The following is a 26793-nucleotide window of genomic DNA, read 5'->3' on the forward strand; positions in this document are numbered from 1 at the left end:
GCTTGATTACTATTATGTCCAAGTTTCATGAATCAGATCCATAAACTTTCAAAGTTATGATGGGAATTCAACAGATATCCCCATTCGGCCAAAGTTCATTGACCCTAAATGACCTTTGACCTTGATCATGTGACCTGAAACTTGCACAAAATGTTCAGTGATGCTTGATTACTATTATGTCCAAGTTTCATGAATCAGATCCATAAACTTTCAAAGTTATGATGGGAATTCAACATATATCCCCAATTTGGCCAAAGTTCATTGACCCTAAATGACCTTTGACCTTGGTCATGTGACGTGAAACTCATGCAGGATGTTCAGTGATACTTGATTAACCTTATGTCCAAGTTTCATGAACTAGGTCCATATATTTTCTAAGTTATGATGACATTTCAAAAACTTAACCTCAGGTTAAGATTTCGATGTTGATTCCTCCAACATGGTCTAAGTTCATTGACCCTAAATGACCTTTGACCTTGGTCATGTGACATGAAACTCTAATAGGATGTTCAGTAATACTTGATTAACCTTATGGCCAAGTTTTATTAACTAGGTCCATATACTTTCTAAGTTATGATGTCATTTCAAAAACTTAACCTCAGGTTAAGATTTGATGTTGACGCCGCCGCCGCCGTCGCCGTCGGAAAAGCGGCGCCTATAGTCTCACTTTGCTTCGCAGGTGAGACAAAAACCCCAACATGGCCAAAGTTCATTGACCTTACATGACCTGTGACCTGAAACTCGCACAGGATGTTCAGTGATACTTGATTACTCTTATGTACAAGTTTCATGAATCAGATCCATAAACTTTCAAAGTTATGATGGTAATTCAACAGATACACCCAGTTCGGCCAAAGTTCATTGACCTTTGACCTTGGTCATGTGACCTGAAATGCGCACAGGATGTTCAGAGATACTTGATTACTATAATATCCAAGTTTAATGAACTAGACCAATAAACTTTCAAAGTTATGATGGTAATTCAACAGATACCCCAATTCGGCCAAAGTTCATCGACCCTAAATGACCTTTGACCTTAATCATGAGACCTGAAACTTGCACAAAATGTTCAGTGATGCTTGATTACTATTATGTCCAAGTTTCATGAATCAGATCTATAAACTTTCAAAGTTATGATGGGAATTCAACAGATATCCGCAATTCGGCCAAAGTTCATTGACCCTAAATGACCTTTGACCTTGGTCATGTGACATGAAACTCTAATAGGATGTTCAGTAATACTTGAATAACCTTATGGCCAAGTTTTATTAACTAGGTCCATATACTTTCTAAGTTATGACGTCATTTCAAAAACTTAACCTCAGGTTAAGATTTGATGTTGACGCCGCCGCCGCCGCCGTCGGAAAAGCGGCGCCTATAGTCTCACTCTGCTTCGCAGGTGAGACAAAAAGGGTAGGGGTGCTGTCAATTTGTTACATGACAACTGTTTTGATACTTAACAAGCTTTCTCTTTCCAAAGATACCCATGCATATTAAAGGTCAAGTCCACCCCAGCAAAATGTTGATTTGAATAAATATAGAAAAATCAAACTAGCATAACACTGAAAATTTCATCAAAATCGGAAGATCAGAAAGTTATGGCATTTTACAGTTTCGCTTATTTTTCACAAAACAGTGATATGCACAACTCAGTTTTGTGAAATTAAGCAAAACTTTAAAATGTCATAACTGTCTTATTTTACATCCGATTTTGATGAAATTTTCCATGTTATGCTTGTTGGATTTTTCTCTTTTTATTCAAATCAATTTTTGTTGGGGTGGACTTGTCCTTTACAGATATTTCGATTTTAGAACATGAACCATGGACTTCTAGAAACCTACCTGGAAAGACTTGAAGACACAGACTAGTGAATGCAATGAGCAAAGCAAGATGGCGTCTTGGGCAGGAAGAGATGTGAATCATGGTGGGAGAATGTCTGTGTTATCTCTTTTACTTTGAACCTGTGAAAGGGAGATGGAGAAAAGAAAATAGAAAGAGATGATGACTTCTGACCATGGAGATAAGAATGGTATGACAGTTCATCCTTCCTAAAACCATTGATAACGATTCTCCGCACAGGCTTGATACTCTGATCATAGACCTATAGGTCCGTGCTATGATGGACCCTACCACAAATAGGATGTGCTAGTGAGAATATTCATGAGCAAAGATATCATGAAAACTGAGGGATCACTGCCTATGTCTACATGAGTCCTGTTGATGTCCTTAATTTTTCCTCTTTTTTTGAGCCGCATACTATGTTGACCATGAAGAAGAAAATTCTTAGGCAATCACTCAAATTTTGAAAAGGAGTTCATGAACAATTTTGCAATCAAATTCATTCAAACAAATTTTCCCCTAGTTTATCTTGCTAAGTCGTTAATTAAAGTACCATTATGAATATGATCATAGTATTACTTTTTTAATGTAATAATTATTTAGTAAATTAGTGGTATAGTAGGCTAAAGATCATGACCGTTGGACAGGGAAAAAAATAGCGTAATGGTGAAAGTATTCAGAAAATGATCACTGTTCAATTTTTAATTTATTAGATAAGCAAAGGTGTTTCATTCCCATTCTCCTCTTTGCTGTTCAGGGACACATTAATATAATCTGTTTTACTTTACTAAATTACTCTATGGAGAAAAATCAGTCTCAGGCCACTTGTTTGTAGTTCAGCCAGCTTGCACAATGCCATCTTTTATCAAGACACACCTGTACTACACCTTTGTATCTGATTTCCCCCTTTAAGCTGTTGTTTATGAATGGGGGGTGCTGTGTTTATGGGAGAGAGCAAGCAAGTGTGATGTGATTGGTATAAACTCTGATGGGTAGGGTTCCACCACATGTTTAGATTAGAACTATCAATCAAGATGGCTGTTGTCACAACTGTATGAACTGTACATGTAATGAGATGCATCCATGAAGGATTCAATGGGGTAGTGGAAATTCAATTCATTTATTTGACATCCTTTAAAAACATACATACAAGTATAATATGATACAACAACAAAGGAGTAAAAAAAAATTAAATCACAGAATAAGCAATAAAGAAAATGGTTGAACTTTATTATAAAGAAATGATAAGAAAATGTAGCGGATGTAGGAAGTCAGAAAGGCCAGAAAAAAAATCTGGCCCCTTCTCTAGTTTTATGTTCTCTGCTCATTTCCTTGAAATTTCCACTGCATTTAAAGATTTTACAATGAAGTTTCATGGATTTTATCAACTTGGGATGATTGTTCATCAATATGGGAGGCAATTTATTTCATGTTGATGACTACTTTTTAAGAATATGGCACATTTTGGAGCCCATCTAAACTAAATATGATTTTACATAAATTTACCAATATTTTTTAAAGTATTAGGCCTAAACCCTACCCAAATGTGATGCAAATTTCTTGACATTCCTTGAAATCTAAAAATTCTAAATAAGTTCTCATACAGGTGTACCTTATATTATCTGATACTGTTCCTCAATAAATACCATAATGTACAAAACCTGGGCAAATTTGTTCATAAAAATACATTTCAGACAAGTTCTACACTTAGAAAAAGAAACTTTATAAAATCAAAGTCTTTAAAATTACAAATTTCTTTGAGTGTGAATGGCTTTTAAAAAGAGGATTGGAAGGGATGTTCCAGCAAGTCCAGTGGAGAGCCTTCAAATCCAGTTCATCCACCTGTACTGCCTGTTTTGGTAACTTCACAGTATGACCACTGTGGTAATTTAACCTTTGACCTCAAACCACTTAAAGACCCAGCATGACATGAGTAGTAGTCTTACTGCATACACTCTCCTTAAAAAGAGTGAAAATCTTTACGTCTTTTCAATTTCATTGTGGAAAATACTGAATTTGCAATAAATTTCTGGTATTTTCATCCAATGGCTGATCTTTTTTCACAAAATAGGCCTATTTCATTTACAGCACATGGTGAGAACATTTTTTGCCATTTCAAAAAACCTCCATCTCAAGATGAGACAGACACTAAAATGCAATATTACTGTCAACCAACAAAAACTTACTTTTAAGTCCGTACATGTATAGTGTAGGCTACATACATGTATAAGTTTTCAGTATTTCAAGAATCAAAATAATTTACTTTTATCAATTCACAAGCATACCTGTATTAATGAAAAGGAGTAGGCCCTATATAAAATCCAGGCTAAAAAATTACTAGAACAGACATAGAAAATAAAACCATACAACATAGCACTGAAAATGTCATCAAAATCAGACAGTTTTGTAGGACATTTTGAAGTGTTGTATTATTTGGGTTTTAGTTTTATGCATGTCTTAATGAATATGCAATGAGCAAGCTGATAAGGTCACACCCCATCTATTCCTACATGTATTGTACCTCAGTATGATTTATATAAAGTTTTTACAAATGAGAAAAAAATGGATTGACCGCTGATTCATTAAAGTGTACACTAATCACTGCTGTAACTTATTTTATTTCATGTACAAGGGAGACAGATATAAAATAATTGTGTCGTTAAAAAAAAGAAAGTGGGGACATCACATCATCAACAAATTATGACGCCGTGAATAGGCCCCCATCAAACTGTTTTCACACAACATTGCTAAAATTAAAAATTTAATAACTTTATTCATTATCAAATTTTCATTGACATATTGAGCCTTTTGCTATGGATGTAATTTCAATTTATTATTCAGTTGTGATTAATTTCAGCCCAGGGTACCCCTTTAAAGTAGTCATTTGACTACAATGTACATAACCTCCATTATACCTCAGTCACAATTACTTTTTACTCAAACCACCTATTGTAGCTATTACAAAAAGAATGTTAAAACAGCTGTTTTTAACTCACCACACAGCCGCTGTCTACATTGTTAAAAAAAACTGATTTATCAGAAAAAAAATAGAAGATTTTGCAGAAAGCAATAACATAATCATTCTGTAAATTCATAAAACAGGAATATTTCTACAATGAACAGAACAGTTCTGTTTAAAAAGGGGAAAGGGGTGTTTTATTTAAAGGGTAATGAAACCTTCGGAACAAATAGGCTTGTGTAGAAACAGAAAAATCAAAGAATAAGAATAAAAAAAGTTTGAGAAAAATCGGACAAATAATGAGAAAGTTGTGAGCATTTGAATATTGCAATCACTAATGCTATGGAGATCCTCCTATTGGCAATGCGACAAGGATGTGTGATGTCACTGATGAACAACTTTCCCTTTGGTGGACTATAAAATACCCTTAAAATGTCTCTTTTTGCTTTTTCTTATGATGATGCAAACTCTTTATCCATGATGTATTCTTAAAAAATATGTATTACATGCCCTCATGTAGAAAGAACACATGATCTATGGATAGATGTGATAAAAGAGGCAATTCAAGTGAAATATATACTAAAGTAATGGGGAGAGTTGTTCATCATTGACTTCACACATCTTTTGTCGCATTGCCAATTTGCTATCTCCATAGCATTAGTGATCGCAATATTCAAATGCTCATAACTTTCTCATTATTTGTCCGATTTTTCTCAAACTTTTGTTGATCTGTTTCTTTGATTTTTCTGTTTTCACACAAGCTATCTTGTTCCAATGGTTCATTCTCCTTTAAGGAAATTTGTAAGATTCTATACACCAAATACCTATTTTCTGTAAGATTATGCAATCTGGTAAGATTACAGGTGTTCTCGAGACTCTGCTGCAGGAACTTCTTTTATTTTAAGGATAAATTTTCTAACAGTGTACAGAGTAAATGTGACTGAGACCTGTATTATTCTTAAAATCAAGAGAAACTTCCTAGTATAATTGAAACTGAGCATGTAATTGATCTTTCAAGTTAAGATACACTTTGCACATAAACAATTTAGGCCTACCTTCTCTCTTTGATTATTTTATTGCATTTCACTTACAGAATACAAAGAAGATTTAAGTGGAACATAATCACCCTTTATTGGTTGTTGATCATCTAAAATGTGGTCAGCATTGAGACAGATTTAATTGTTCCTTGTTCTGATGCTATTCAACAATGTAACAAGACTAGCTATTGATCAGAGTAACTTTACATACAAGGCTCATTGATGCTAATCACACAATAAAATAGGATTAGGAAAGTATCAATTACACTTTACTTAGGATAATTGGATAGCTACATGTATGCGCTTCTACCATGACTAACTTAGGTGGACCATGGACTGTCGATGTAGGTCCATGGGTAGACACATCTGCCACAATGAAATGAGTTCATTTGACAAATGATTTGATCAGGTCTGCCAGCTTTTTAATACCCACTTCTGCTCAAGCATATTATAACAGAAAATTGAATCTGTTAAAAGGCCTTTATCATTTCAACCAGGGACACGTTCTTGTTTCAACAAAGACAGTGCATCTGGTCTATCTGATATTAACTGAAACTTGAAAGTCAGCCTACTCACAATTGAACTGAACTCTGAACTCTGATTCTGAAGTGAAGTGACTGAAAGTTCTCAAATTACAAAGGGAACCTGAAAATTGAATTTCTATCCAAAATTCAACCAAAGTAGATTTAGATTCTCAATTACATAAATCCACACATCATACAGAAGATAAAGCATGCTCATGAATACCAATCATGAGATGTTTCTCTGGTACTCTGCTCAGCTCAGCATTACTTACGGTACACACTGTCTATCATAAACGGCCGCCACCACCACAACTCCACAATCCAGAAATTACGAATTGTCCAACACTCCAAGTCCAAGATCAGAGTCAGACATTAATATCCAAAGTTTCTCACCGAACTCTTATCATGCTTTCACCCACATTTATTCAGTCTTATACGACTTAAAACTAATGGATACCAACTACCAATACTTACCAAGATTTTCAGTATCAGAATCAATCTTTATTGTGTATTGTCTCTCACAACTTCACTCAGGACTAGATCATCTCGATTTTGTCACAGATCATCTCGAATTCACGATGCGAAGTACAGCTAGCTAGCTAGCTTGCTCTACACAGGCAAACTGTCGGATGCGGTCCCTTGCTAGCTTACCTGAATCGACAAGATATAGATATAGAACCATAATGCATCTACATAAAGTCCCAAAATATAATAAATTGCTTAGCCAAATTATTTTTTACCATTGAATTAAAAATTTAAGTAATATTTAGTGAGGATAACATGATTATGAACATTTTTCTTATGAAATTACGAAAATATCTATGTTTTCAACCCATCTATATTGAATAGAGACAGTACATGCACTGAAATTTGGGTAAGAAGGTAGCTGTCAATCAAAAGTTTTCTTCGCTCGAAGTTTAGGGTCCGCCTCGTACACCCTCATTCTGCATCGCAAAGTCGCTCAAGCTCGTCGATCGCGACCAGTGAAAGTGCGGGGGAGACGCGGCGCAGATACAAGATCGTTTGCAACACGTTCGCGTGGCTGTACTGCTGTGATTTGTGGACTGGATCTGGAAAAGATGGTGTTTTTAACCAAGATATTCGATATTTCTCCGTCGATATGAACATCAAAACAATATACATAGGATACTTCTGAATAGCCATTACAGCATGAACTCATGATTCTCGTTCTTTATTTCCTGTAACCAATTTTTTTTGCTTTCCCAATTTTTCATAAAATTGGAAGTCAAAAGGAAGAGGAGTTGGTCATCGTCAGTGGCTTCATCCATCGGATACAGCCTACGCATACGCGCTACTACGGGAATTTTTGGAGTCCTGTCCTGAGAAGATTGATAAAAAGTCTTTCAAGAATGTTTTCTATCGAAAGTCCATCGAATTGCTGTCTACTAATCTGTATTCTTTTGTCATCTGGTTTGCATCTGGAATATGGTAAATTCATTGAATCGTTTTACTGTGATTTTTGTGGGATGAGGATGAGGATGGAGACCGGGATTGAGGTGTGGGACAGTAGCCGGGGGTCGGGTGTCCGGAAGCCTTCTATTTTGTTTTCGGATTATACTAAAAACATGAATTCAATAGTTGCAATCATCTACTATTTTGTTCTCTGTAATATTTCCTAACATTTTGTACTTAAAATTTATGAATCTTGGCCAGGGTTGGCGGATTTAAATCACGTTGATTTAAATCGTGATTTAAATCGCGATTTAAATCACCATGATTTTTTTTTTAATCATTGATTTAAATCACTTCCATTGAAAAATGTACAAATCATGGACAAAGTATTTGTTCAATGCAGTTTTAATTCTTCAAGTCAACTGAAAAACTTTGAATTAACTTTATATCAACAAAAGATCAACAAAGTCTTTATATCTACTTAAAACAAATTAAAATCAAATTAATAAAATCAGGTAATTCCTTAAAAACTACAGATGTATGTTGTCAATAGGTACTCATTTTTTGTAAATTATGTCGAGTTTTTCTTCTGAAATTTTACATTCTTTGTCAGTTATTATTATTCAATTTCTTTCTTAACATAAAGTTTTCACATAATCCAAAGACTTTTCAGAGAGCAGTTTAAAAAAATATATAATATATAAAAGTCAATGAGAAAAGGTTTGTTGGCAGTTTTCCATTTTCGATCCTTCGCCTACACATAACTACTTCTGTCATGTAAAATAAAAAATGATACCTGCAGGCTGCATGTTAACATGCCTCTTATTTCGTATTACATTTATCATACATTTGATGTTTTAAAAACAATTATAAAAATCACATTAACATAATGTAGTACAGTCATAATTTGACTGTTGAGAAAAGCTTTCTCTTATAAACCTTTTAAGTCACTGCAGCCCATTTTATGTTCAGTGCTACAAATAAATGTATCTGCATGTAATAATGGAAAGAGCTCTATAACAACAATTTGCAAAACTCAGAATAAACATTTAACACTGCATTTAAATGTTAAGATGCAGTTACAATCATTGGCAGTTGTAAGCTGTGTCTCATTTCAAATAAAATACCTTTTTTTGTAATATGTATGTTGTAATTTAAGAAGTTTTGCAGTTTTTGTCTCACCTGCGAAGCAAAGTGAGACTATAGGCGCCGCTTTTCCGACGGCGGCGGCGGCGGCGGCGACGGCGGCGTCTACATGAAATCTTTTTGAGATGACATCATAACTTAGAAAGTATATGGACCTAGTTAATAAAACTTGGCCATAAGGTTAATCAAGTATTACTGAACATCCTAGTAGAGTTTCATGTCACATGACCAAGGTCAAAGGTCATTTAGGGTCAATGAACTTAGACCATGTTGGAGGAATCAACATCGAAATCTTAACCTGAGGTTAAGTTTTTGAAATGTCATCATAACTTAGAAAATATATGGACCTAGTTCATGAAACTTGGACATAAGGTTAATCAAGTATCAATGAACATCCTGCATGAGTTTCACATCACATGACCAAGGTCAAAGGTCATTTAGGGTCAATGAACTTTGGACGAATTGGGGATATCTGTTGAATTCCCATCATAACTTTGAAAGTTTATGGATCTGATTCATGAAACTTGGACATAATAGTAATCAAGTATCACTGAACATTTTGTGCAAGTTTCAGGTCACATGATCAAGGTCAAAGGTCATTTAGGGTCAATGAACTTTGGCCGATTTGGGGATATCTGTTGAATTCCCATCATAACTTTGAAAGTTTATGGATCTGATTCATGAAACTTGGACATAATAGTAATTAAGCATCACTGAACATTTTGTGCAAGTTTCAGGTCTCATGATTAAGGTCAAAGGTCATTTAGGGTCAATGAACTTTGGCCGAATCGGGGGTATCTGTTGAATTACCATCATAACTTTGAAAGTTTATTGGTCTAGTTCGTTAAACTTGGACATTAGAGTAATCAAGTATCACTGAACATCCTGTGCGTGTTTCAGGTCACATGTCCAAGGTCAAAGGTCAATGAACTTTAGCCGAATTGGGTGTATCTGTTGAATTACCATCATAACTTTGAAAGTTTATGGATCTGATTCATGAAACTTGTACATAAGAGTAATCAAGTATCACTGAACATCCTGTTCCAGTTTCAGGTCACATGATCAAGGTCAAAGGTCATGTAAGGTCAATGAACTTTGGCCATGTTGGGGTTTTTGTTGAATAACCATCATATCTCTGTAAGTTTATTGGTCTAGTTCATAAAAAGAGGACATAAGAGTAACCATGTATCACTGAACATCTTGTGCGAGTTAGAGTAGTATGCAAAGTCAGCACTGCTGCTATATTGAACCGCGTGATGCAGGTGAGACGGCCAGAGGCATTCCACTTGTTATCCTTTAAGTTAAAAGTAAGTAGATTTTTTTCATACTTCATGGATCAAACAGATTTTTTTGTAGAGAATATGGGAATAAAAATTGTAGATTAATGTAAAAAATCACAGTAACATAATGTAGTATAGTCACCCTTTGACTAAGCTATCTCTTATATTGTTCTCCAAAACTGAGAGTTTTGCATCTATATCTGTAGCAAGAGAAGAGCTTTTTATCAAACTAAAAAGATCCTAAACATATACAGTTGTAGTCTCTCTTTGACTATTGTAAAGCTGTGACTAATTGAAAAAAATCATTGATTTGAATTATTTCTCTTACAATATACATGAATACAATACTAGTAATTGGCAAAGGGTTTGTTGGCAGTTTTGATAAGGGATTTTTTTCTCTTGGATTTTTTTAAATATTTAAATGAAAAATCCAAGAGGGGAATTTTCTCTACTCACTGGGAATTCCCTATGGAATAATATTCCTTCATAGGCCTACAGTATGTATGATAGAATTAAGTTCAGATACATGATTCCTCAAATTTATTTTTAATTGTCCATTTTTACTGGATTTTAATTACAAAATATGTGGTTAAGAACAATATTAGGGGTGAAATGTATAACATCAATATTGATGTCATTGTAAGAGTAAGGGGGGATAATTACCCTTGTTTTGGAAGGAACTTTTAAAAAATAAAAAAAAATTTAAAAAATCTTATTTAAATAAAAAAAATCTGATTTTTTTTATTTTTTTTTAATCAAAAAAATCGCCGACCCTGAACTTGGCTTGTAAATGTTTCCAAATGACTTTAAAATTGATCGTCCGGACACACATGACGTTATACACTATTACACATCTTGAAGCCTTCTTTTTTTGGGGGGACTTTGGTGTTTGAAATTAGATTGCCCATAAAATATGAATTCAATATTGTAATCTTCAATTTTGTTCTCTTATTGCAATAACATTTTGTTCTAAAAATTGATGAGACTGCTTGTTAACTTTTGTAAAATAATGCCAAAACGGCTGTTTAAAGTCGGGACACACAACAACTGGATAGTTTCTGCATGTAGATCTATGGCAAGTTCCCCAAGTTGATCTGCGCAGACATGGGCACCGTTTTTTATTCAATCTGAAAATGACTGCCGAACGTTTTTTCATAAGAAAATTATATATGTTTTAAATTGTTTTCAAATTGTACTCTTGATATAATAAGGAACGTTATCAACTGAAAGATTTTGAGAAATAAAAAGAAATTCTTGTTAAATCTTGTAAGGTGCATTATACCTCACGGTCCTGCACTGTATTACATCCAGATCCAGAACTCAAATCGTTAGGTGCGCAGACTTGTATACTTGGTACTTCTACTAGTCTAGACTGGGATGGTAAGACTTTGATAAAATTCTAGACCTAGACCTACATGTATAATGCAAATTGCAGGCTTATGAAACTGCTAGAGAGTAGAGATCTTCGCCTATCTCGGAGGAGTTGTTGTTGCCCTTTTCATTGGCCTAGAAGTGCCCCTTAAATAATTCAAGGCTATTTTCCCAATTTTACAGGTGCCCTAATTCAAAGAAGACTTGAACCCCTATCGTCACCCTGCCCACCCCCCCCCCCAAAAAAAAAAAAATGGGGTGGGGGGGAAAAAAATCCTAATTTGAGGCTTAGACAAATTTGGAGCCATTGAACTTGTCATACAGTGATTACTTTTTAAAGAGGAAATTCACTGTGACACAAGAAAATAAAAGAATAGCAGAAAAAATTATTGGTGAATGTTTGAGGAAAATCAATCAAAGAATAAAAAGAAGTTATTTGAATTTTAATTACCGGTATTTGATTTGTGACATATGTGAGCAGTTTCTTATGCGTGTATCACTGTAATTTACTTCAATAACTCCATACATCTACTTGATTTGCTAGTTCAGCCCTCTGGACTGCCATACCCGAATAGAACTCCCAAGGATTTAAAAAGCGCGAGCGCGCCCTCTCCCGTTCAGGCCTACTACCCATGATCACCGCGCAATTAGCGTCCATCTTCCTCTTTTGCTTTCGGCAAGCCACCTGTCAAGACGTGCTCAGATAAGTCTCCTAAGAGCTCAAATCTTTTTGAGCTTTGGTATATTATTTTCGCTTATCTGTGGTGCATTCTCCCTTTTAATTTCAATCTTTCAATTTGTGTGTAAGATTGTGTTCAGAATTTACACTTGGCGTGACTTTTTAGACGTGTTTTTGGTGACACTTAAATTGTTTTTCTAACGTTTGAGTTCTCGTCGCGCCGCATCGCTAGCGCGTTCGCGAGGCACCGGGCTTGGCCTGCCTACGTGGCAGCAAGCCTTCACCACCTGTCATGGTTATTGTTCTTCACGTTCAAAGCGTGGTGGCTTTTGGTGCCGTTTTTGAATTAAATTCTAGACAGCCTCTACACTTTGTTGTCGAGGGTGTTATTGTTATTTCTTTTTGCAGGTTGGGATCTTCAACTCTGTTCCTTCCTTGCTTTCTGGAATTGATTTATTAAGATTTTCGATTGATTATTGATTGATTAATTCTTCAATTCTCTTTCCTTTCTGTTCTGAATAAATTTCCTAATTGATATTTTATTCACAGGCGGATCTTAAAGCTCAATTCCTTTTTCCTTCTGTTCTGAATAAATTTCTTGATTGATATTTTATTCACAGGCGGATCTTAAAGCTCAATTCCTTTTCCTTCTGTTCTGAATAAATTTCTTGATTGATATTTTATTCACAGGCGGATCCTAAAGCTCAATTCCTTTTCCTTTCTGTTCTGAATAAAATTTCTTGATTAATATTTTTATTCACAGACGCTTCGGGGATTGTTTAATTCGGCTTACGCAATTATACCTGATGATTGTTTGGTTATTCAATCCCCCCTAAAAAAAAAAAAAAAAAATTTTTTTGTTCTCTACAGGTGGGGTCTCCTTCCTGTTAGAAATTTTTTTGACCTGTCCCGGAATTGTTTTCTTCGTTCAATTCCCTCTTCCCTCCTAGTCTTATATTATTTTTTTTTTTTATTTCGACAGGCGGGCTCTACGATTCCCTTTGAGGATTTACTGTGTCGTTCTTCCCCTTGGAATCGTTACTAGAGACGTTCCTCCTTCCTCCTGTTCTGAATTTCTTTACCTTTCCACAGGAGGTTACTTTTTTTTTTTTCCTCTTGGAAATTATCGTAAAATTTCTCTTATCTGGAATTATTTGTCTCTCAATCCCTTTTCTTCCTGCTCTGAAATGCTTGTTTTTGTGTTTCTTCGCAGGTGGAAACTTCGTTCTCTTCTGAACTTGCATTCATTTTTTAATTTTTGTTTCGAATTTTTCCTTCGGGCACAAAAAAAAAGAGAATATAGTAGGGGAACCTTGTAGGAGTTTCTTTTTTCAAAGTCTCCGACCTCCTTTTTATTTTCTTACAGGCAGATACCTAAACTATTCTTAGGTTCTTCTTCCTCCCTACCCCTCCCCTCTTGTTTTGTTCTGTTTGCTCAAACAAACTCCTTTTAGGAGGAGGGAAAGACCACTCCGGTCTCCACTTTTAATCTAAGCGAGATCTTTGTAAAAAAAAAAAAAAAGAAAAAGAAAAATTCTTGTTTTTCCTTTTCAGGGTAGAGAGAGGTATCTTTGAATGGGAAACACAGCCCCAGAGGACCTGGTGCCCTCCACGGGGACCGTCCCGATTGCAAGTTACAGAAGTCGGCCGCCTCCAGGCGAGCAGGAGGGACGCCGCGGTGAGCGCCCAGCGGCGGTGAGTATGAGGGTGCGTCGATCAGCATTCCGAATTTGCGGTCGGATGCTAAGAGAAGGAAGGCCGAGACTGTGGTGCCACGGTCTCGGACAAAGGAAAAAGTGGTAGCCAAGGCTTCCAAGCCTAAACTAGGTCCTGCCGCCGCAGCACCCATAGGGCTATGCGACCCACCGGCTACCGGGTCAGCAGAAGTCCGGAGGGAGAGTGCGGTTCTCTCCCCCCGGCACAGGTCAGGATCTCTGCCGTATAAGTCGTCCTCCGTTGACAGCATCGGGAGAGATCGCCCAGCCCCTGACCGCGAGAGGCGTCACACAGACTGTAACCACAATCTGATCGTGACCACAATCTGACTCCGTCAGATTCGGGTGAAGTTTCGTTGTTGGCGGCCGCCCTGCCAGGGGCGGCAAATCGTAAGAGATCACCCGTGCCTCTTGTGCCTTCTTCTGCTCCGGCCACGCCGGCGGAGCCCGCAAAATAAGAAGAAGAAGAAGAGGTCGAAGGAGAGGTCGGCCAGCCCTGTTGCCATGGGCATTCCTCCTTCAGACCCTCTTATCGGTGGCCAGATGTTACAGTCATACATGTTATGCTGCTATATTCTGCTACTGCGAGAGGCGTCACACATCGGGCTGTGACCACAATCTGACCCCGTCAGATTCGGGTGAAGTTTCATTGTCGGCGGCCGCCCTGCCAGGGGCGGCAAATCGTAAGAAATCACCCGTGCCTCTCATGCCTTCTTCTGCCCCGCCACGCCGGCGGAGCCCGCAGAAAGAGAAGAAGAAGAAGAGGTCGAAGGAGAGGTTGGCCAGCCCTGCTGCCATGGGCGTTCCTCCTTCAGACCCTTGTGTCGGTGGTCAGATGTTACAGCTATTCATGCTGCTACATTCTGCTACCGCGAGAGGCGTCACACATCAGACTGTGACCACAATCTGACCCCGTCAGATTCGGGTGAAGTTTCGTTGTTGACGGCCGCCCTGCCAGGGGCGGCAAATCGTAAGAAATCGCCCGTGCCTCTTGTGCCTTCTTCTGCCCCGGCCACTCTGGCGGAGGCCGCGAAGAAGAAGAGGTCGAAGGTGAGGTCGGCCAGCCCTGTTGCCATGGGCGTCCCTCCTTCAGACCCTTGTGTCGGTGGTCAGATGTCACAGCTATTCATGCTGCTACATTCTGCTTTCGAGTAGTGCGGGTTCACCCCACCCTCGACGTCTACTCACCCCGCTGATGCCCCTGAGCATCAAGCGAGACAAGTGGGCAATAACCACCAGACACCCGGGAAATCCTCGAGCGATTCTGTTAAATCGCCAGCCAGTGCACCGACTAACCGGGTGCCCCAAGATCGCGTGTGCTTTCCAGCATTTTCGTCGATCTCAGAGCACGTGTCCCAGCCGACACGCGGGGCCACCCCGGCGCTTACTGGACAACCCCCCGGTTCAGTCCATAGAGCGAGACTCCCTTTACGAGGACAACCCCTATCCCGCGGTCGACTTTTCAGTAAGCGCTCAGGCGCTGCTTGACAAGTATCTACCTCACATCTACCCTCCGAGCGGGGTATTGATGAAGCAAGGGAGTCCATATTTTCTCGCCCCGCCTCTTCAGGCGCTCCGAGCTCAATCGGCCGAATTGGGGGTCTCGGAGAGTGACGGGGTCGCTCTAGACGAGGCGGCTCCTACGACGAGGAAGCCGCCAGCTCCGTGGGTGTAAACCCACCCCCGCTCTGCTGCTGCCCGGAAGCGCCAGGCTCCGGCGCCGCCGTCTCGAAATTTTCAAGCCTCTCGAGGCTAGCGAGAAGGCAGAGGCAGGGGGGGGGCGATTATTATGCAGGTACTCCCGAATTCGCCCTCTACGTCAAGCTCACATACGGCGACGACTCCTTCAGCGGTAACTCTCTCCATTCTTCCCCCTAAGCGGGCCCATAGATTGGAGGTATGAATCTCTTACATACCGCATGCCGCACTTCTCTCGTGAGAATGTTTGGCTGCTTTGAGAGGACAACCTATCACGTCCGCGGACCGTCCGCCCAGGCGACGGGACCGTCGCTTTTCTGGCCTGAACCTCACTTTCTATTCGAAAGTAAGGGTGCCCTGTCTTACTTAGCTCCTACCCTTGCAACGCCAGAGTCAGGGCTAGTACAGACACCCGTTCTCCAGCGATCGCCGCTGAAGAGAGGGCGACTCTGATATGAGCACCATCACCGCTCAGCGGTATGTCTCACTATCTCATAGCTCTCCGAGCTTATGAGTATGTATATCGGATCTGAATGTCACGGCGATTAAAAGTTCTCCTGTGCTTAATAATCGCTATGCCTTCACCACCCGGTGCATTATGGTTATGTTAACCTATTTGTCTCGTATTCGGGCGGCTCGTACGAACCCTGCCCGAGCTGCCATCACCGGTCGTCCCCCCGGACACCGCCGGCAGCACCCGCACCGAATACGTGGAAGGAATCAGCTTTTCATATGCTAGATATCCCTCCTGTTGACATTCACAGCTGTTCCCCGAGTCTTTCCCGGTTGGGTAAACATCATCTCGGAGGAAAGTAACCGCCGTACATCTCATGAGATTGTTGGCTATGTACGTGCGTTCAAACTTGTTTAAAGCCCCAGGATTCTCTGTCGGCATTCTATGCCTACTTTCTGGGCACACCCACCGTACCGGGTCGGCGAGTTCACACCAAACTGTACACCGCCAGACCATCGGTCGAGCTCTAACTGTCTATCTTATAGACTGCCCTCTATGTGGGTCAATCTTGCGGGCGTCTCCGCCGCTCCCTCCTTGTGCGGAGTGGTCTACGGTGGATGTCTTTACCGTGCCCGTTAGTCGAATCGGCTTCTTTCTTAGAAATTTTTTCACGGCACACTCGAGTCGCCCCGCATGCTGCTTTCATCCTCCTTCCATGCAAGGCATGTGGCCAGGGTCACCGCACGACCGAGGATGATGTAACAGTGGATGGATGTATGCTTATGCCTTCCTAACCACGATCACTACGACCCGCCTTCTCTCGGGCCGACTGTGGATGAGCCTCTCCATGTAAGTGATTTACTTCACTGGAGTTCTTCTTTTAGAAATTTAGATTCTCATCCCCCGCTGCTTAGGGCGTCATTTTTGCCGCCCCCCCGCAGCTTTTTGGAGCTCCTTATCTTACCGATATCGGACTGTTCCACGCTGCCGCAACCGGCGCCGGCGGTGCTCGCTCTTATGATCACCTGAGAAACAGGCCTTGTGACTGTTTTCATAAACAACTGGTTCTCACCGCAGACTGATGGAAATTTTGTGATTACTTCCTCAAGTCTCCTTCGCTTGTTTCTTCAAGCGAGGACTTCGACACTCTTAGCCAGTTTCCGTCCCTAACTTGATAGGACAGGGCCGTTGCTACCTCATTCGATTCCGTTGGGAATGTAACGGTTGAGGTATCATATCTGGCGATGTCTGTTCGTTTAGAGCATCTCTTGATGGTCGTTTACACGTAATATCGTGACAGATTTTTTTTCGCCAGCTCCCTCTGGCGTACACTTGCTGCTGCTAGGGATTCCCGCCCAGCGGACAGCCATCGCAGCCTAGCCTCACGGGCTCTCTCGGCGATGGTGGCTTGAGCCAAGCCACCTCTTCCACCGCGGGCACTGCACCCTCAGATGGGTGCTTCAATCAGTATGGGAGAAAGGGGATCCTGAGTTCTCTCTCGATCACTCGGTCTAACACTTGTCGTGATGTGTACCGCGCTGTATCCCTGACACGCCCGGTTGAGCTGTTTTGACCAGACTGCTCTATTCTACATAGGCAACATGTCCGCGGCATTCCTTATTAACAGGATGGCACTCAGTCGCTTTCTCGACCCTTGTCTGCCTTACGAGTGGTTTTCTTCCTAAATCCCTACTCTCCTACTCTCCGTCGTTCCTGGTCCCCTTCGGACCGCTAGTAACTTTTTACCACAGCTCTCTATCAGAATTCTGCAGATTTCTGCCCTCACGCATTTGAGACAGATATCGAATTCTGGGCGCTTTCTCCCACGCAGAGGCTTCCCCTACAGAAATTTCCAAGCTTGCGGGAAGCGTGCGACTAGCTTGCGCAAGCTTGCGGCATGCTAGTAACTAGCATGCGGTTAGCTTAATAAGCGTGTGATATGCGTGCAGAGTAATAGTTAAGCGATCTTTTAGCGAGCAGGGACTGTTCGCTAGCATGCACTCGCTTATTAAGCGAGTGCCCTGCTAGTCGCATGCTAGTTACTAGCAAGCGGCACGCTTAAATTTCGGTAGGGGTTCTGAGATATCTCGCCTTCTCAGATTGGTCGATTGATCACTTACTGAACCTTAAAAGCTTCAGTTTTCCGATCACGATTCTTGTTGAAATTTTCAACAAATTTCGATTCTTACGCTCTAGTCAGCAGGTGATGTTGTTCTCCTGACACTAGGCCGAGGGCCCATGATACTTAGTATTCCTGAGTATACAGGGCATTCCTCTCGAGGACATTTTGAGGGCCGCCTTTTGGCGCTCAACTAACTCCTTCACTTCTTTCTACTTGAAGGACATTCCGTCCAGCGAGGCGAGATTTGCTGCTTCGGCGCTTAAAGCAGCTGCGGCTTTTTCCCCCTCTCCCTAAATTTCGTTGTTTTTGTTTTTTCTTTTAAATTTTCTTAGGCTTACAATTGAAAACATGCCTCCCTACGGTTTGAGTCCGTGCTGGTCTAGCAAATCAAGTAGATGTATGGAGTTATTGAAGTAAATTATGAAAAATTTTACCTGTGATTTTCTTATTTACGAGATATTCATACATTACTTTACCTCCCACCTCCCCCTCCGCCGCGTAGCAACATGTTTCAACGTATGGGCTTGCGAAGGTGAGGAAGATGGACGCTAATTGCGCGGTGATCATGGGTAGTAGGCCTGAACGGGAGAGGGCGCGCTCGCGCTTTTTAAATCCTTGGGAGTTCTATTCGGGTATGGCAGTCCAGAGGGCTGAACTAGCAAATCAAGTAGATGTATGAGTTATCTCGTAAATAAGAAAATCAGGTAAGTATTTTCATAACTTCTGGTAAAAAGCCAATTAAATGTCATTTTCTCCGGAAAGTGAAAGTGTTTTTATCGTTCCATTAATACACAAATCATTTCACACCTGCTCCTAAAATTAAGAGAAAAAAAGTGTGTTGGTATGTACATAGGTACATGTATGTTGTGAATGAAGCCTTTTTAGATAGTATGTATACCCAGTTGTTGTGGGTCCGGACAGGTTGTGTGTCCGAACGATCAATTTTAGAAAGTCATTTGGAAAAAAATACAAGCAAAGTTTCATCAATTTTTAGTACAAAATGTTAGAAAATATTATAAAGAACAAATAGATGATGATTGCAACTTTTGATTTCATATTTTTAGTGTAATCCAAAGAAAAAAAAAGAATGATTCAAAAATATAAAGTGTCTGGACACCCGACCCCACATCCTACATAATATTTCATCTTGTTTAGGCTATAATAAATGAGAAATATGCATGTAGGCCTAAGTACTATAAAAACAAGTAAATTTAGGAGTTGTATAAACTGTACGTATGTCCCAGGGCCTGTTGCATAAAACTAGCATTATTCTGGTATTATAACTTTGCCATTCTATTGGAACTGCAAAACTCAACAGCCAATCATAATCGATGATTTTCAGAAAGTTTCCATTGAATGGTAAAGTTACTAGTTAACTCCGTTTCTTAAACAGGCTCAAGATCTTGGTTGCATTGCCAATTTGAGGATCTACATGTAATTTGCACGAGACTCAATAATATTCAATTGCTCATATTTTTCTCATTTACATCATTCATTTTTTTCTCTTTGATACAAATTCACCTGATTCAAGGGTTTCATTCTTATTAGAATACAAAAAAAAATTGATTTTTTTATCAACAATGATTTGAGGCAGAGCTGGTTTGAGGGGATCATCTTTGTTACTAATACCTCAGTCACATTTGCTCTTCGGATAGTCGAAAACAGCCGTTTTATTCATATTTATTCAAACCACCTACATTGTATATGTAGCTAAATTACAAAAAAATGTTCAAAAACAGCCATTTTCGAGTTGTCTATGGCCTTCGTAGAGCAAATATGACTGAGGTATAAAGGAGGCCCGGGGGGGCACTCTACTGGTGGGAGTGTGCCGCGGGCGAGACAAAAAACGGGGGCCTTGGAGCGGGCTTATTGTAAAAAGGAGGGTCCTCGGAACAGGATTCGGAACGACAAATGTTTGTGAAAACCGGTCTCCTTGGAACGGATCACCAGCGTGAGTGCATATGCATGATGCATCCCTATGGAACGGCCATGCGTGCATTATGCAGCTATAGCGTGGCCTCCGCCGGGAGCTCTGCAGCCGCTTTTCACCAAAATTGCAGCTCATTCAATGCGATCGGAGCAGCGTAACGAAAAATATGCGAAGCTTTGGAGTGGATTTCTCTCTTCTTCTCGATAAGAAGAAAATGCTATGCCTTGGAGCGGCTTTCTTTTGACTCAACAAGGCAAAAATGCTATGCCTTGGAACAGAAATTTGAGTGTAAAAATGTGGGTCCCCTCCATGGCGCATACCCACTATGCATTATATACTGAGTGCCCCCCCCCCCGCGGAAAGGAGGATAGCTAAGGTGTCACATTGGAATATTGTGGTTATGACAGAGATGAGTTTGAGACTATCCCTGTATTCAACCTGTCATCTTTATGATTGAAATAGTGTTTTCATACATCTCATAATCTGTCCTTTAGGAATATTTTGTCTTTGCAACAAAAAACCTGTGGATTTCCAAATCACTATCGATTTTAACAGCATGGGGTTAACCACAAATGTAAACTCTTAACAGCAAGAGTTTGACATGGACCCTAAGGCGATTTAGGGATCATCTCAGATTCTCAGAGAAGTAGAATGTCCCAAGTCCCCCAAAAAAATCGCAAAAAAAACTCGTTCAACTTCAACATGGATTAATATTTCTTACAAACTATAAAAAATTATACACTACTTTCCAATATTGCTCTATATATTTATTTGGAAGTTGAAACTTGTAAATTCCTTGTAGATTTTTATGATTATTACTAATAGTTGAGAAGGGCGGAGGAAGATGGGGAATTTTTTAATCATAAGGGACATTTGTTTGGCCTACATTAAAATGTGCAGCCTATTGGCGATGCAGAGATAAACGTAGGCCCTACCATAGAAGCCACCAATGTCAATAGGTCTATTATTATGCTTGTATGTATGTGCTTGTAGGTCTGGAATAAACAATGAAATATAAGAAAAGTTAGTCTATTTTTTGTTTTGCGTTGCTTTTTTACAATCTAGTAAACAGAAAAACAGAAAACAAGACTATCTATAGTTAGCCTTAAATCTTATAAAGATTTCAATTTTTAAATTCAGTACATTAATATAATATAGAAAAGAGGGGGATAAAAAATATATTAACTTCAAACAACTGATAATGAATTGGTTTGTTCTTTTTTTCTCATGGTGATGATGAAACAAATCACCTTATTAATAATAATTATGATAGTAATAATAGTCAGTTCTTTTATATAGCACATATTTATACACTGTACACATATGTCTCTGTGCACTTCAGAAAATACAGAAAATAATACAAATGATGCAATACATGCAGGCTATAAGTTTACAAACATGCCTCTTCATTTGAACACCATCCATCAAACTTCATGTACAACATGGAGTAATTCATCCTACCTTGATCCTCATACAACTCTCCCATAAATCTTTGGAAGAAACATACCTCAGCGCATCCATAGTCTTAACTTTACCCAGACTCCGTTTGCTCAAAGCTAAGACAGAGTCCCTATAGAGGCTTAGTGCATGCAGGATTTGTACATTGTGTTCTTGCTCACATCAAGTCCACTCCAACAAGAGTGGAATTGAATGAAAAGAGGAAAATCATACAGCACTGAAAATATCTTTAAAAGTATATGTAAAAGAAGAAAGTTTTTATGAACAGTATTTTGAAGTTTTGCACTGAAAATATCTTAAAAATTAGACGTAAAAGAAGAAAGGTTTTATGAACAGCATTCTATTAAAAGTTTTGCATGTTTTTCACCAAAAAAAAGTTTATAGCAAGGCCAATATATGCACCACACAGTGATACAAATGAAAGCATTGATGTCAGCCACTATTTCTTATGCAAGTATGAAATACAGAATATTTCAATTTTTGCAGATTTGACAATATAAAAGGAACATCTTTATGAATCACAACAGGTTGTAAGAATGACAAGTCTCTAAATCATCAGAGAGGAATCAAACCTTGTTTCACTGTGTAATCAGACAAAAATAGATATTTCACATTTTATGAATTTATAAAAAATGGTGATATTATGAACATTTTGCTGAGCCTATCTTTTGCTGGTGTTCTTTAAATTTAGTATTTCTCTTCTTGAAGTCTTGCAAGTGATTGGCTTATAAAAAGGTCTGATTATCAAGACTACTGAAGGAGCATGGAGCTGTTGACAAGCTCCTTCAGTGAACGCTCTTTGACCTTTGACATTGGATACCTGTCTCTTATCTACCAACCTATTGCCCTGGTTGGCATAGTAACAATAAGATGAAAGTTTGCTCCCCCTGAAAGAGCTTTCATTTTCAGGGAAACATGGTAGATGGAATGGAGATAAAATTCGGTGCCAAACCCAAAGACCAGAGCCCTATTTCAAATTCCATGAAAGAGAAATGCATACCGTGTAGTAATTCATAAGTATTTGATTTGACTTTATTGTTCATGAAAACATAAAATATAAAGAGAGAATGGATTACAGAATAGTGAGATAATGATCAGAACATGATGGGTTTTTTATGGGCCAACATTGTACATGTAGGCCTATATATTGACAGTTTTGATTGATTGATTTTATTTCATCAAGAATATCATAAGTTATAATTATAAATTGAAAGAGAGAAGTATCGAGAAGAATACCCACCTTGACAGGATATTAACCCATATCAACAGCTATCAAAAATGGGAAATCATATAATCCTTTGTAATTAGGCCTGCATGCTGCCTACATGTATGTGTAAACATGTATACATTTAATACCACCCCTCCCGTCCTTTATCCATTGCCTAGCTGTAGGCCTAATACATTGTTTTGAGAAAGTTTTTGAATGTTATATAACTTATTTTACATCTGATTCATTGAAATGTTCAGGATTATTGTTCCTCAAATTTTTGTCACGGAGATTGGATCAGGATAGAGAGAATGCCCGGTCATCTCGGTTTTCCAGTTGGTCAGAAAGCCCCTACAGGTGTACCACTACATGTTTACTCTTGTAATCAGGACTAGAAATGATGAAGCTGTTCATGCTGTGTTCAAAAACCTACTGAAATCATACTGTGAGAGTGGTTTCACAGTGTCACAGACACTTTTAAAACATGAATACAGATCTTGGCTGTGAGTTGCTGGGTGGATGATCTACATGTATCAAGACTAGACTATCAAACTAGTCTCTCTGCTGGAATCTAATTGTCCTGCTGGGACTTGATTCATGAGTGATAAACATTGGCATTGATTGTGTCAAAAACTGTTTTAAAGGAGAGGTCCATACCTAAATAATTTCGAGGAAAAAAGATTGACATTCAGTTTAATGAAACCTGTGAGTGTTTTGATAATGTACATGTATCTTGGTTCTTGGAAATTGGATCTTATTCCAATATTAACAGCAAGAAATAGACAAAAGTAAGTTTAAAATAAAATGACATTTGAACTGCCAAATCTGTATTTCGATTATAATTTCAAGATTTGAATGTAAATTATTTGATATTAAAAAGAAATCTAAAAGATCTAAATACAATCCGAATGTTTGGATCTGGATTTGTCATCTAAAACACTAAAACTAATGAAATTCTAACTTAAAGTCTTAAAAGTCGTAACTTATCAAAACACTATTGCCTACATGTAATTTTAGCTGTGACTTTACATCATGATAAATGAAAATACAATTTGAGGAAAATTGCCTTCGTGAACCCTTGTGGGAAGACCCCTTCATCTGCATTCAATGATAACAAAACTTAATATTTTCTCAGATATTAGTTCGCTCTTCCTCTATCAATTCTACAAACCAGCTGGGTGTGACTGACTGGACTTTCCCTTGAATGTGACATGAAATCTTCAGAGACTGTTTGGTTTCAATTGTTTGAGACTGGTGTCATTTATCAAATCAATATTGGGAGGAACACCAATGAAGGCTCATATTTACAGTAATATCAAGGGGATGAGTTCCAATCTTGAACCCCCCCCCCCATTTACACCAATCAGCAATTATTCATTGATTGATATTTAAAGGACAAGTTCACCCCAACGAAAAGTTGTTTTGAATAAAAAGAGAAAAATCCAACATTTGTTAGTGCTCACTGAAAAGTTCAACAAAATATGATGTAAAATACGAAAGTTATAACATTTTAAAGTTTTGCTTAATTTCACAAAACACATCCTGGTCGGCATGCAAATGAGGAGACATGATGTCATCCACTCAATATTTCTTTTGTATTTTATTTAAATATGCAAAATATGAAATATACACATTTTTTCCTCTTTACCAAGTGAATTGACGTTTAATTCCTCCCTGAACATGTGGAATTTAGTGAAAAATAAGTGAAACTTTTAAAATGTCTTAACTTTCTTCTTTACATTCAATTTTGATGAATTTTCAGTGTTATGCTAGTTTGACTTTTCTCTACTATTTTTCTCTATTTGAGGGTGGACTTGACCTTTGAAAAGATTGATTTGCCTTGATCACTCTTTACAGACAATCATAACAATCAATTGTACATGTATATGAACAATCAGTAATTTTCCCCAAGTCTTTTTAACATTTGGCTTGTTCCAGAGTAAAATTAGGATATCCATGTCCTTGGATTGTAAAGCATCTCACCTTGAAAAACAACTTTAAAATGAAAACTGAAAGAATTACTGAAGTTCTTCAGCAGATTTTAGTGGATATTGAAGACAAAATGAAATTTGGAAGAAATGCTCAAGTTCTTCAGCAGATTTAAAGTGGATATTGAAGACAAAATGAAATTTGGAAGAAATGCTCAAGTTCTTCAGCAGATTTAAAGTGGATATTGAAGACAAAATGAAATTTGGAAGAAATGCTCAAGTTCTTCAGCAGATTTAAAGTGGATATTGAAGACAAAATAAAATTTGGAAGAAATGATCAAGCTCTTCAGCAGATTTAAAGTGGATTTTGAAGACAAAATGAAATTTGGAAGAAATGCTCAAGTTCTTCAGCAGATTTAAGTGGAAGACAAACTATGGAATTTGACCTTCCTTCAATTGCCTATAGCCATACTTTGCCACAAACAAAACAGGTTTGAAGTATAAACAACTCAGTGATGAAGTGTAACAGCTTCTCACAAACTTTACAAGCCTCTTTGCTGATAGTCTTCTCATTCAGGGGCTATTTCTTCCTGAAAATTAAAGTAGTGAATTTGTTGCAATTTCTGGATGGCACAGCGGGAAATGTTATTCTTGTTTAATGTCTATCTTTAATAAAGTTGATACAAAAACAATCTCTTTTTTTTCAAATTGAGAAAAGGAGCCCCAAAGCTTTAAAAAGTTCAATATCAATGAATTTAGAACTTTATATTCTTGGCTAATCCATTGGTATAAAATTTCATATTAAAGTCATGTTATGCTTGGAGACATTCAAGTTTAGTAGATCTCTAGTTTGACATCAACTGAAAACAATGTTTTAGAGCTGTCTACATTATTCTAGGAGGAAATCCTCTTGTCTATTTTCTTTATTGGTTGTGGTTCAGATTAGACCATTCTTATTGCAAATGGACATAATTCCTTAGCTCTGTTTTTCATTATCAGCTTCTGCCACCCAGAGTTTAACCCAACAACCTGCGGAAACAGCTGTGAACTCTGGTGTCAGCTCCGTCATCCTCCACTGCACAGTAGCCAGCAAAACCGGCCAACTCTTCTGGATCAAAGACGGCGAGCACATCGGGTCGGACCAAGACGTCACCATTCCCGGCCGCTCTCGGTATTCCATCGTAGGAGATGCCTCAGCCGGAGAGTACAACCTGAAGATCGTAGATGTTACCCTGGCAGACGATGGTCTTTACCAGTGCCAGGTGACACCAAGTGCTACGGATGGGGGACTCAAATCGAATACGGCCAAACTAACCGTCCAGAGTAAGTCCGCCACAGTTGTGTATGAAAGTTCAAGGGGGTGTTTCACAAAGACATAAGTTTGACTTAATAGAGTCCTGCTTAAATGCTGACTGTCACATGATATGTAACAGGCAATCTTATTGATTAATATGTAGTAGCATGCATCCTCTTGATGACCTGAACTTCACCACAACTGGGAATTTAAGCACGACTCACACTTATCGTTTGTGAAACACCCCTCAGGAGCCATTCCGTTAAAACCTACAACTGTGGTACCATTATCATTATAGTGACTACCATATGAATCTTAGTTGTGAGTGGCTGCAAAGCCTTGTTACAATGATTCCACAAAAAATCACAGGGCAGGCCATTGCATGTTGACAGTGGTTCGACCCTCCAACTCTGTGTCTGCCTAGGATGTTCCTGTACCACATAGGGAACAAGTCATGAAGGATCTTGTTGGGGATTCACTGAAAAAGTTGCCCTCAGCCAATCAGATGCAATGATTTCAGTAACTTATAACTAATATAACAATTGTCAGTGAAATCAGACTTAGCTCTTCATGAGATGCTCTACTTGTACATGTAGGTGCTTCATAAAGCTGTTCGTAAGTTATAAGCTACTTTATAACGACTGGTGATCCTTTCTTGTGGTAAATGATATACATGTATATATAATTTTAATTCATGTTGATGCAGCACCTAAAAAAATTATCACCAGTCATTTGTAA

At 38.7% G+C, this 26793-nt stretch overlaps 2 protein-coding genes across 2 annotated transcripts in view; one reads left to right on the forward strand and one right to left on the reverse strand.

The window, feature by feature from the left end:
- LOC121420398 (nephrin-like) overlaps positions 1 to 6952 on the reverse strand; it is a 42813-nt gene extending 35861 nt beyond the window's left edge. Inside the window, exons 1-2 of the mRNA XM_041615011.1 lie at positions 6835 to 6952; positions 1843 to 1962 (exon numbers count right to left, since the gene is read on the reverse strand). Coding sequence (XP_041470945.1) covers positions 1843 to 1924 — 82 coding nt within the window. The 5' untranslated portion in view covers positions 1925 to 1962; positions 6835 to 6952. The remainder of the gene's footprint in view (positions 1 to 1842; positions 1963 to 6834) is intronic.
- Positions 6953 to 7266: 314 nt separating this feature from the next.
- The window catches only part of LOC121420399 (kin of IRRE-like protein 3), a 29739-nt gene continuing 10212 nt past the window's right edge, over positions 7267 to 26793 (forward strand). The window contains exons 1-2 of the mRNA XM_041615013.1: positions 7267 to 7809; positions 25761 to 26084. Coding sequence (XP_041470947.1) covers positions 7731 to 7809; positions 25761 to 26084 — 403 coding nt within the window. The 5' untranslated portion in view covers positions 7267 to 7730. The remainder of the gene's footprint in view (positions 7810 to 25760; positions 26085 to 26793) is intronic.

Source organism: Lytechinus variegatus, chromosome 8 (assembly GCF_018143015.1).
Source record: "Lytechinus variegatus isolate NC3 chromosome 8, Lvar_3.0, whole genome shotgun sequence".
NCBI classification, from domain to species: Eukaryota; Metazoa; Echinodermata; class Echinoidea; order Temnopleuroida; family Toxopneustidae; genus Lytechinus; species Lytechinus variegatus.